The sequence below is a fragment of the Postia placenta genome (assembly GCF_002117355.1).
Source record: "Postia placenta MAD-698-R-SB12 unplaced genomic scaffold POSPLAscaffold_3, whole genome shotgun sequence".
Taxonomy (NCBI): Eukaryota; Fungi; Basidiomycota; class Agaricomycetes; order Polyporales; family Adustoporiaceae; genus Rhodonia; species Rhodonia placenta.
Genome location: NW_020169834.1, coordinates 82,940 through 93,649, shown reverse-complemented (window position 1 = coordinate 93,649; position 10,710 = coordinate 82,940). Strand labels below are relative to the sequence as shown.

General features: G+C 51.6%; 4 protein-coding genes across 4 annotated transcripts; 3 read left to right on the top strand and 1 right to left on the bottom strand.

Moving 5' to 3' along the window:
• Window positions 1-2,063: 2,063 nt before the first annotated feature.
• On the top strand, window positions 2,064-4,501 carry POSPLADRAFT_1166719 (hypothetical protein). Its single transcript, XM_024487934.1, has 8 exons — window positions 2,064-2,411; window positions 2,465-2,535; window positions 2,590-3,014; window positions 3,065-3,123; window positions 3,177-3,240; window positions 3,295-3,514; window positions 3,580-3,684; window positions 3,744-4,501. Exons 1-8 carry the CDS (start codon window positions 2,384-2,386, stop codon window positions 4,017-4,019), a joined length of 1,248 nt encoding a protein of 415 aa, XP_024341395.1. The 5' UTR covers window positions 2,064-2,383; the 3' UTR covers window positions 4,020-4,501.
• Window positions 4,502-4,869: 368 nt separating this feature from the next.
• Window positions 4,870-5,159, top strand: POSPLADRAFT_1044114 (hypothetical protein; the record flags this gene model as incomplete). The annotated part of the gene is made up of 3 exons (XM_024478466.1): window positions 4,870-4,894; window positions 4,957-5,045; window positions 5,118-5,159. The coding sequence occupies 3 exons, from the start codon at window positions 4,870-4,872 to the stop codon at window positions 5,157-5,159; spliced, it is 156 nt and encodes a 51-aa protein (XP_024341394.1).
• Window positions 5,160-5,478: 319 nt separating this feature from the next.
• POSPLADRAFT_1044113 (hypothetical protein) lies at window positions 5,479-6,704 on the bottom strand (the record flags this gene model as incomplete). Its single annotated transcript, XM_024478465.1, has 5 exons — window positions 5,479-6,166; window positions 6,222-6,258; window positions 6,311-6,415; window positions 6,468-6,583; window positions 6,640-6,704. 5 exons carry the CDS (start codon window positions 6,702-6,704, stop codon window positions 5,479-5,481), a joined length of 1,011 nt encoding a protein of 336 aa, XP_024341393.1.
• A 2,076-nt stretch (window positions 6,705-8,780) lies between these two features.
• On the top strand, window positions 8,781-10,124 carry POSPLADRAFT_1136474 (hypothetical protein; the record flags this gene model as incomplete). Its single annotated transcript, XM_024484690.1, has 5 exons — window positions 8,781-8,810; window positions 8,868-9,058; window positions 9,181-9,190; window positions 9,317-9,487; window positions 9,648-10,124. The coding sequence occupies 5 exons, from the start codon at window positions 8,781-8,783 to the stop codon at window positions 10,122-10,124; spliced, it is 879 nt and encodes a 292-aa protein (XP_024341392.1).
• Window positions 10,125-10,710: the final 586 nt, after the last annotated feature.

Sequence of the window (10,710 nt, the reverse complement as noted above, 5' to 3'; positions counted from 1 at the left end):
ACGATGTGTCGATCAACGGCCTCGTAGTATGTGCGTCATTCTCTCCTTGCAGGCTGCATATGATATCATAGCTGTCACCGTCTCTCTGTACATATATATACCGACGTTGGCGTCGATGAATCCAAGTTCCCTCTTGCACTCAAACTCCCACATTCCCTCTCTCGCGCAAACCGATCAAGTCATTAGTCTGTCGCAGGTAAGTGTTGAACTCGGTAGACGGATATTACGAGAAAATACGCGCATAGTCATTCGGACTAGCCTCGGGACTCATTCGCTCGGGCATCGTCATTCGGACGTGCATATCGAGACGTATCCGGTATTAGACGTCGGGCATACTATTGAAGTTATTGATCGTTATCGTTCACGTTCAATTGATCGTGGACTCGTTACGCATATAGTCAGACATTGTGGCCAAATAACATTTTATTACTTCGCAGCTAGCCTCCAACGTCTTCACCACCTTTCAACCATCTTCGAACGTCGACTGTCGACGACCCTCCCACAGCGGCGGAGATACTGGTGAGGGGTTAGTATGTGGAATCCAAATATGACCAGACGTACTATCACCTCTGAAGACGGCTACAGCAGAAAGCTATATCTGGTTATGCGGAGGGACATCAAGAGCGGTCAATAGCGCTGGGTGTCGGAGCCACTTTGTCCAAAGCGACGGTACTAGTGGGTCACAAGCCGGAGTGAATTATGCTGTCCGGACGTTCAATTTAATGGCTGTGTGAGCGAACGCAGGGATAACGTGCAAAGGTCATAAAACATGTAGATGGTTTATACCGGAGAAGTAGGGCAGGGATGATGGATTGAAAAATCCGATACAGCAGCAGAGTATCCAGATAAGGGTGAAACACTCCAAGGACATGTGCCCAAGGACGGACCCCAAAGGAGTGGGCGGTGCAAAGCAGCCAGCACTGCCTAATTGTAGGGTTTGGACGTAAAAGGATATAGGCCCGCTGGCAGTATCCGACAGAGGTACCGGAGCACAGCAAACGAATACAGGGGGTATTGTTAGTCAAAACATTTTACTAAGAGGTGGACAGTCCGATCATCGAGACGTTATCGGGTATGTCATGGGCGAGCGCATTCCGTGCGACCGGAGTGGCCAGGTGCACTGTGGCTTAATAGCCTATGAAACGCCTCTCTGCGACATGCACACTTTTAGCCAAACTGCGATATGCTGACATCCGCTGTGGGGTACCTAAGCGTAGTCAAGCTTGATATCATCGGACGATAGTAAGATCTGCTCACACTCACACAACAATGTCACACTTCGCAACCGCAGCCACTCCGCCGTTTCAGCGGCGTAGTAATGTAGCGCCGGGAGACTCGAGCACGCGAGACGCAGGTCTGTTTCAGAGAGTCCCTGGCAACTTGTCATGCCAGCAATCGAGCGTGTGTGCAGCCACAGATACAGATCACAGATAAGCGTGGAATGGCTGTGAGGTGACCAAGGAGCGCCTGTGTATTTGTCTATGAGACTGTCCAAATATTGTTATTTGCCGAGAGCTATTAGCATGCGATAAGTGGATTTGGCCAAGCTCATAGAATCGTCCAATTAGCGGAATAAGGCATACATGTGGTTATGTCGAAAATTGCTTGATATGACGCCGAGCCAAGAGCCGACAAGCCTCACTAGCGCCCAGACGCTACTTTAAAGGCAGCATGTCTTCCCGATTTGGAGGGAAGCCTCAGTTTACGATCGCAGGCGAGTGATGTCATGCACGTCTGTCTCTGCCCAATGGCGTCATGTTCCTCCATGCAGGCATATATAAGCTCAGCGTCACTGGAGTCCCTCGCTTCCCCTCTTTCCCTCCTACTTTTTTTCCTCCTCACTGAGGTTATTAAATTGTTATCTTGTTGACTGTTGTCCGACAACGGCCGCACATAACGAATGTCGTAACTCCAAACAAATGTCAACTGCCAGTCGCGATCGGCGCCTCCGAGTCACGGTAACAACTCGGGAACAGCCGAAGCAGGGACCCGGGCGCCAGGCCAGCGGGCGCGACGGCGGAAAAATATCAAAGCAGCGTATATAACCTCGACGACGACGGCCAACTCACCCTCCTCTCCGCGTCTCACTAAACCAAACGCTGGCGCCGTGCCTGTCGACGTCGACGCGTTCCGCTATTTGCTGTAAAACCTACCTATTGAGGTATAGCCGCACCTCGCCTGAGAATCGCCGACGACCGACTCGCTTGTGGCAGCGATACTATCACCGCTAATCACATCATTGCTCCTGGTGATCTCTAATCGTCAACCATAACTACCCCTTGCCCTCGGGGAATCTCTTGCACACTCATCCTCTGCGCCCGTAACGTGCGCTCCCTCGCAGTCATCCATCTAGACGCGCATTGCACCCGTGTACGACCCGCGAATGACGAAGAAGAACGCTATCATCTTTGGTACTCATCGATCTCCATTTCCCCTTCCATTCTGCGCTAACCCGTCGTCTCAGGTGGTCTCAACACTTGTACTCGAGCGCTCGCCGCCCACCTCGTTCCCCCGGATGGCGAGCCGCTCGTCGCGGTGAGTAGTACAGTGGCCCAGTAGGACAGTTCATTCCTGACCCTTCCGTTCAAGAATCTCCGGATCGTCGACAAGTACTCCGTCGCGCCTCCTACTACCTACCTGGGCGCCGAGTTCCCCAAGGTACTCGAGAAACCAAATGTCGAGTACAAGCAGGCCAATCTCACCATCCCTGCGGCTGTTACCGCATGCTTCGACCCGCCTGAGGGTCAGGAGCCGTACCACTATGTGTTCGACTTGGCTGGGGAGATCCAGTGGGATAGGCCGGAGAAGGTCCAGATCAACAACACGCTCTGCGTCTCTCAACATGTAGGCCTCGAGGCGGCGCGTCGAGGGGTGCTCGCGTATGTCAAACTGATGCACCCGTTTTACGAGTGTAAAGAGAAGGGCTCGCATGACGAGAAGGAGGACGTGAAGCCGGACGGAGTGTTGGGAACGTGGTGGCACGAGACGCTTCGGACGTTGGGCGCGATCGACGGGTGCGCATTGTCTTTGTTCTCATCTGTGTGTATATGCTAACAGACGACAGTCTCAACCTCGTCATCGTGCGGAAAGCGTGTGTATATGGACCCTATGTTGACTATGGCCGTGCGTTTAGTAAACTTTGAGATTGTTACGCTGATGTTGAAGTGTCTCCACAGCGATCACCTCCTACATGGCCATGGCTTCTGTGTATGCCTACTTGAAACAACCAGTGAAATGCTTGTGGGTACCATTATATCTCAGCGTCGTACCTACTCCCAACAATGTTTTCGTCAGGTGGGGCCCAGGCAAGCATCCTGTCCATACCGTCCACGTAGACGACGTCGCGGGTGCTATGTGGGCTTGCGCCGAATGGATTGACCGTGTGGGAGGCCGTACAAAGGCGAATGAGATAGCAGGCGAAGAAATTCCGTTCAGGAATGACAAGAGCAAGGCAGCGCAAGTCCCGGCGATGGCTCCACCAGATCAAAAGATAGTTGCCCCCCTCTTTCACCTGGTGGGTGATCAGCGGTGGCTCAATCAGGTGTCATACTACGGTGCTAACTATACGGCATATCGCAGGAGGATGATGGTAATCTGGACCTCGCCGGACTGGGAACCCGAGTAGCAAACGCATTTGGGACACAATTAGAGTTCTACAACTTCATGGTAAACACCTTGGCGAAGGTGCGTCCAGCGCCTCATCGAGCCTTGTTCTGTACTGAGATAATGCCTCTGCCTCGCAGTTCAAGCTCGAAGACCACGTGGAGGATATCAACGAAGAGCACGTCTCGACGTGGACTACGATGATCACGGAGTCCAAGCCTCCTTGCCCTCAGACGCACTACACTGCGTACATGACCGTGTACAATCTCAAGCGGATCGTTGTCGCGTTCAACGCGGACAAGCTGAAGCGCGTTGTTGGGTATCAACTAAAGATACCTCAACTGACACCGGACACGGTTCGCGACGTGATCGACAAACTCAAGGCGGAGGGCTCGTGGCCCAACAACGACTCATAGTTCCTTCTTCGCCGCTCGACTCTGGAATACTCATCGCGAACCTGCACTTGGACCGGAACCTAATTTCCACACTGGGCATAGAACGAGTCTGACGAAGCTAATTGACGATAATGCACGAAATATGAACGGAATGCTGGAATGACGAATGTCGGTGTGCGCGCGATCTCCCCATGTTTCTCTCTGTCTCCTATCTTCCCTCCCATCTCCGTACACCACTTACCTGTGTCATCCTTGTTTGCTGTTTTATCTCCGCGCGACACTTGCTTTGTGTTTGTGTCCAAACATTGTGATAATACGCCTCGTCCCCTTCTCCCCAGTCGCTCTGCGCGCTTCGCATTCGTACGGTTTCCCTTCGCAGCCACATCCTATTTGCTATTTACGTACTATTATTTACTGCGCGTGCGGGTGTTTTCGTTTTGCTGTCTGCGCTATAATACCTTCGGGCGAGTGTCGCTGTAATCAATACTATTGCTGTTTTATCGAATTTGTGTCCTGCGATCGTGCGTTGGCATACCATCGTGAGTATTCATTCCGATTCTTTGTTTTTAACTTGAATTCTTGACACCTCACAAACAGGAGCATCTCTTGTGCTAGCCTTTGTTATAAGTACTTAAGCTGTTGGGACTTGGAAGTACAGTCCCTACTTACGGTAGCAGATCACATGACTGCATATGGTATTTACACCGTTTGTTTTGTACTCGATTCCTTCCGTTTTTGCTAGCTATCACAAGCCAGATCGAACACCGTTCAATGTCGTCTTATTGAACCAGTCGCTGACCAGTCTGTTCCATCCGGTCAACACACGATACGGGCTGCCCGCATAAGACTGTAACGGTATCATGGTGTTACTATGACCGCACACTGGAAACACTGTCGTACGTCGAGTATGTCCATCGGTGAGACCTTGAGTGAAGCTGATCCATCAGCCCACGCAAAGGCGCCATGTCAAGTGCCACAAGGTTGGACAACACGGATCATCGATCCATGATGAAAGCTGTGCTGTCCTCACTGGACCTCACATACGGCGTGAGTAGATAAAGACCAACGTATTCACGTTAACCCCAGCTCAACCAGTACGCAAACCACGACCACCACCAGTGGCACGGATATCGGGCCGTGTGGAACGAACTTCAAACCTAAACAATGAACTTAATCACATTCACGAAGTTCGGAGTGGAGACCTCTCTAGACGTTCAGTCGGCGTTCAGTGAGCCTGTTGGATCTGGTTCAGTGTTTTGCATGTACCATGCAGACGCCATGCTTTCTGACTGCGAAGCGATGTGACCAAGATGCGTTTCCAAGCGCCTTTGAGGACCTTTGTACTAGGTGACCGTCTATTATAAATATACAGATGGAGAACAGATATTAATGAGCTATGTAGATAAATGCATATTGGAATGGTATGACCGAACGGAGATATTTCATGAACCTGACATTGGTGGTTGCATAGTACTAGACGTCAGCCGTTCTGTGCTCGACCTCGTTTCCAGAAGGTCAAAACCCCCGCAACGACAAGTAACGCACCCATCCACTTCGGCTGTGGTCTGCAGTCTATGCGCGGCTCAGGTATTGGGTCTTTGCGTATAAACTCCTGATCCCGTTCGAGCTGTGCCGTCTTCGCCTTGATCCCTGCCTCTATTTCCTCAAGTTCTCTCCGATCGCTCTCATTCTGCTGATCGATGGCTTCCTCCAACTCCCTTTGCATCTCCTGCAATTGCGCTAATTGCCGCTGTTGTCTTGCCGCCAGGTCGCCGAGGAGGGCGACGCCTGCTGACGTCTCGTAAATTGGCTTTCCTTGTTCGACAATTTCCTCCTGTATTTGCAATACGACGGGTTCTTTCTTCACAACATCACGTAGGATTTCTTGTGCGGAGGATGGCGAATTGGTATGATGCAACATCGATGCGCCAGCGTCCATCGCGGGCTTGAAGAAGATGTCCGTCTCGCGAAGCTCCCGCTCACGAGCTGTCGCGACATCCTCACTAACCTCGTTCCACATGTTCAACACTATGACGCAGCTCGCCAGGGCTTTGATTCCGCAGAGTTCCCTGAACATTCTGAAGTTGCGGAGGGCGGTTCCACCCATCCGATTGTCCGTGATTCGATGGAGGTAAATGACGCCATGCAATTTCTGGTTCTGCCTGCGCCTGTATAGGACTGTTTTAATCTGACTACGATTCAATGCAGACCTCACGAGCTCACATTCTAGCTAGAAACTCGGCGATCGCTTTCAGGACTTCTGCGTCGGACTTCGTAGTGTCGTCAAATCCAGGTGTGTCGATGAGCGTTACTTGGCTTTTCTCTAGCGAGAATTGTTTCGAAAATTCGACGGCATATGTCTGGGACTCTAGACCAGTCCCCACACGTAGATAAGAACCACTGGCATCGTTGATGAACTGATTCATTCTCAGAATAAATTGGCGGAGGCCAGTGGGGCCGCTCACTGACCGTTGTCTTGCCGACGCCCGTGGGACCCATTACTCTGTATTGGCTGAGCAGGAGGGCTACGAGGACGACATGGTGGATACTCACGCAATGTAGACGTTCCGGCGGTGTAGAAAGTTCTGAGCGATGGCGAGCATAACGATTTGGCGTCACTGGACAATGAGATGAAGACTACTCTTTCTGAAAGGGATCCAGAAAATGTACCAAGTGCTTTCGCGAGAACATGTGTAGTGCATGCATATTGACTTCGCAGCTTAATATATCTACGCGAGGCTTATAGCCGCTTAGGTACTAGCGACGATGTGTCCAAATCTAAGTATCTTTCCACGTCGCTCCGTCTCCGTCTTCGACAATCACGTACGAAACCTGTCGCGAATAGTATGACTTCCACGCGTTTTGTTGCATGTGATCGACAATGTGATGGCAACGTGTATGCCGAGAAATGCATCTTCCGAATTTTGTTTAGTTGTGTCGGCCTACTTGAAATACTTGCGACCCTGTCCACATGAACAACCTGCCGGCAAACAGAGCGTCCGAATCTGAGTAGTTTTAGGTAGTTTCGATCCTTCTTTGCTACATAGGTCACGTCTGTCGTGAGGATACAACGCGGCTTTGGACCACCATCATGCATCCTGCGCCCCTCAGCCCCGACATTGATCCGACTCCGGACATCGCTACCCCGGGGCCTCACGTCCATGAAGAAGCAGCATAGTGTTGGGGCAGGGATGATTGCGTCGATGACCCACTAGGTAAATACACTTGGAGTCAACAAATGAACGAAAATTCGTTCGTAGAGTCGGACGCAAGTAAGGTTGGTTCTTGAGGATGATATCGCGGAGGAGAGTTATTCGTAGGTCAAGGGTCCACCAGGGACGATCAGGCATGAGAGTCGGATACGCGGGTTGAAGGGCGAAAGCCTGTGGACGACCTGTTCACAAATTCAGAGCGTGAGCCAATCACAACGTGGAAGTTGCCATACGGCCACGGCCCATGATCTTCGGTGGGGTTTTGGGCGCATTGGGCAAGCGTAGCCGCCGGTGTAAGAAGTGCAGCTGATTTTTAAACCACCGTGCTGTCGAGCTGTTCAGTCGCTGGGTGACTTTACCGTCAGATAAAGCTATTTTAGTCGTTAGAAGTGCTCATCAGCCCATTTTCTGCCGGCTAATTAGCCGTAAATTATAGAGGTTAATTTAACCTCTCGCATAGGCTTGGGCTAAACCGCTAAGAGCACTTAGCCGGTTAATCAGGCCATCATATCTATTTCACCGTACTCTATAATCACTATTCATCGACAATGTTCTCCGCCGGTGATTTGTCCGGCGTCGTTCACACATCGCACTCACGCGTCATGGGCGGCAGAGCGGAGCGACAATGTGAATTGGGTTTGAAGACATTGCAATGATTCTTATCACTATGCCCACATTCCTCATGGCGGCTCAAAGGAGTCTAGCTTGAAAGGCATGTTAGGAGTCGGACTGTGGGTATCCGTAAATCAGTATGAGTCTTAGCTAGTATTGTGTGACTGATCATCTTGAGCTGGACCATTGTAGCTTACAAGTCGGCTAACAATACGAAGCCAACAGTGACATGTAAGCGAGTAGCAAGAACCAGGAACAGGAACAATGGGTGCCGAGTTGATGCCATTGAACCTCGGTCGAAACCACGTGTCGAAACACGAGTGGAACATGCAAGACAGACATCAAGGCCATTGGCCGCCCAAAGGTTTCTCAATGCTGGTAAGGCGTGAAGAGTATCCGCAAGTAGACTCCGGTGACCTGGTATTATTGAGACCGCGGGTCCTGACAAAGGGCGTGTCTGCCCCCTCCGAGTTAGGTTCAGCCTTCACGCAGTATTCTGCTCCGAGACGTTCAGCATTTGGAGGATCAACCATCCTGAACTGCAGATCTCTAGTCAGAGATGACTGCATGGTCAAAGTCGCTCATGCGCGAGCTGTCGATATGATGTCGGAGGGAATGGTCTGTGAGTCATGCCGACTAATGACTTCATAAAGACACATTGTGTGGTCCTGCGTCTTCGGACCTCCTGGTCAGGGTTTCCTAATCTAATCATGCCTGAACGCTGCTGCATGTTGTAGAAGAGCGAGCAATCTTCCGATTGAGGGCTTTGGACAGCGATGAGACAAATAAAAGGTACAGATTGCCCCACTGAACTGAATATGCAACTCTTCCGCATGCCAGATTGCCTTAACATCATGAATTCAATACCTGTTTCACCTACTGTAGAGCGGAAATTCATTGCGTGAGCAAATTGCTCTCATCCTGGCTCGATTCCGATGCTGTTTATACCTCCAGGTTGATGGGCACCACCGGAAGCGGTAAGACAACTGTAAGTAACGACAGAGACACTGTTAGTTTTACTAATCGACCAGATTATCTTACCCAGTTTACGAACCTGGTCAGCGGTTCCAGCCTGCCCGTCGGAACCACCTTGGAATCCTCTACGAAGGAGATCCAATTTGCCAAATTCGAGCTTGATGGCGAACACATCGTCTTGATCGATACACCCGGTTTCGACAATACAGATCGTTCCCAAGCTGACGTCCTCAATCAGTTCGCAACCTTCCTTGAACGAAGGTGAGCATCCCGATTATCCTTCACAAATCGAACATGGCTCATGGTCCATAGTTACGAGTGTTGGAACAAGGGTGCGAACGGCGCGGGGCGCGTTTGTCCACAGGCGTAGCAATGCCCGTAAGGGACAATCGCGTGCGGTACGTACATCGCGCGGGGTCGTTATATACTACGATAGGGGCCTCCAGCCCCCGGCTACTTGCGCGCCCGAGCTTTCGAGCTCGTTCCTGACCACGCGGGGCTGCGCGTTTCAACAACGAGGGGGGCGCACGACTCTCCGGAGTCATATACCTCCATCGCATCTCTGACAACCGTATTGGCAGAATCACTATGGACAGCTATCGCTTGTTCCAGAAGCTTTGCGGAAACACGTCCATGTCGAATGTGGTCATCACCACGACCATGTGGGCATCAGTGACCGAGCCACTTGGTGTGAGAATGACGCCGGAAAGACTGCCGGCAGCCAACGTCCTCGATGGACAGGGATCAATGGTGGATAAGGTTACAAACCAATGGGGCTACCTACGGCGCGCAACACCTACATAAGTCCTATTCCCACACCGGCGCATGACCACGTGACCCGGGCCGGCAGCGACGCTTGCCCGACATACCCAAAAGTCAACACTTGGTTCATCGAGAGAGCGTGAAATCGAGAATAAATGCTCGCCTGCATCGCCACATCGATACCGCAGAGTCAGCCAGGAACATTATTCGAGATATCCTTCACCACGTACCACGTACCCTGTTGGTGCAACAGGAAATGGTTGATCAGCACAAGCCGGTTCCTGATACGCAAGCGGGGAACGAGCTCATCTCAAGGCTGGAGAGGAACAGCATGCAAATACAGAAGCGCTTGGACGACTTGTGCAGGGATGTGAATAGGCATCGTCAGAGCGACGAGGAGCCCAACCTCGTGGACTTGGAAGAGCTGCGGAACTCTCTAGATGAAGTAGAGGCGAAGCTGGCGAGGAACCAGCACGAGCGCACTGAACTGCGCACAGGTATCGCACCATACCGCCTCCTCAAGTTGACTAATATGTGGATGCCTTGGGTGTTCAGCCGTATGTGATAGCTCTGAACTCTGCCGCACCGGACCCTCGGACTGTCTGCTGATCGCTGTGTTGATATTCTTCTAGAATTTCCGCCCGGAAACGATGCTCCCAGTGGACAGGGAGGACATACTTGTCACGAGTTGGTACGGCGCCTAGCCGTTTTTTAATTTTTTCCTTTTCGCGGGCTCGAACCCGCGACCTCTGTACCACCTGCCTGATATGGACGCATCGTTATCTACTGTACGATTAGATTAGATAGGACGGCAGTGCACGGCACAGCTCGGGCTCCGCTGACACAGCCGCTCTGACTCACCGGCCCCTGGGGCCGCGTCAGCATGCTGCGCACGGACCAGCTGCGCACGGACCAACGCGCACAGCCTGCCCTAATCTACCCATGTATATAAGCTGGCCTCTGCTGCCCTAGGGACCTCAGTTTCGACCTCTTGTCCCTAGGTCAGTAAGCCCTCATTTGTATTCTTTCTTACCCTACTAACTAATATACTTTCTTGTCCCTAGCCTTAGGTTTGAGCATAGCTCACCATCGCTTCGGTGAGACTTAGTCGGACGCCCCCAGCCTTCAAGTTTTCTCTAGTCGCTTGACCT

Bases quoted from the DNA above. Each gene is read 5' to 3' on its own strand.
- POSPLADRAFT_1166719 (XM_024487934.1), top strand. From the start codon at position 2,384: ATGACGAAGAAGAACGCTATCATCTTTG. The intron at 3,015-3,064 runs GTGCGCATTGTC...AACAGACGACAG, and splicing joins ACGTTGGGCGCGATCGACGG to TCTCAACCTCGTCATCGTGC. The intron at 3,241-3,294 runs GTGGGTACCATT...TGTTTTCGTCAG, and splicing joins AAACAACCAGTGAAATGCTT to GTGGGGCCCAGGCAAGCATC.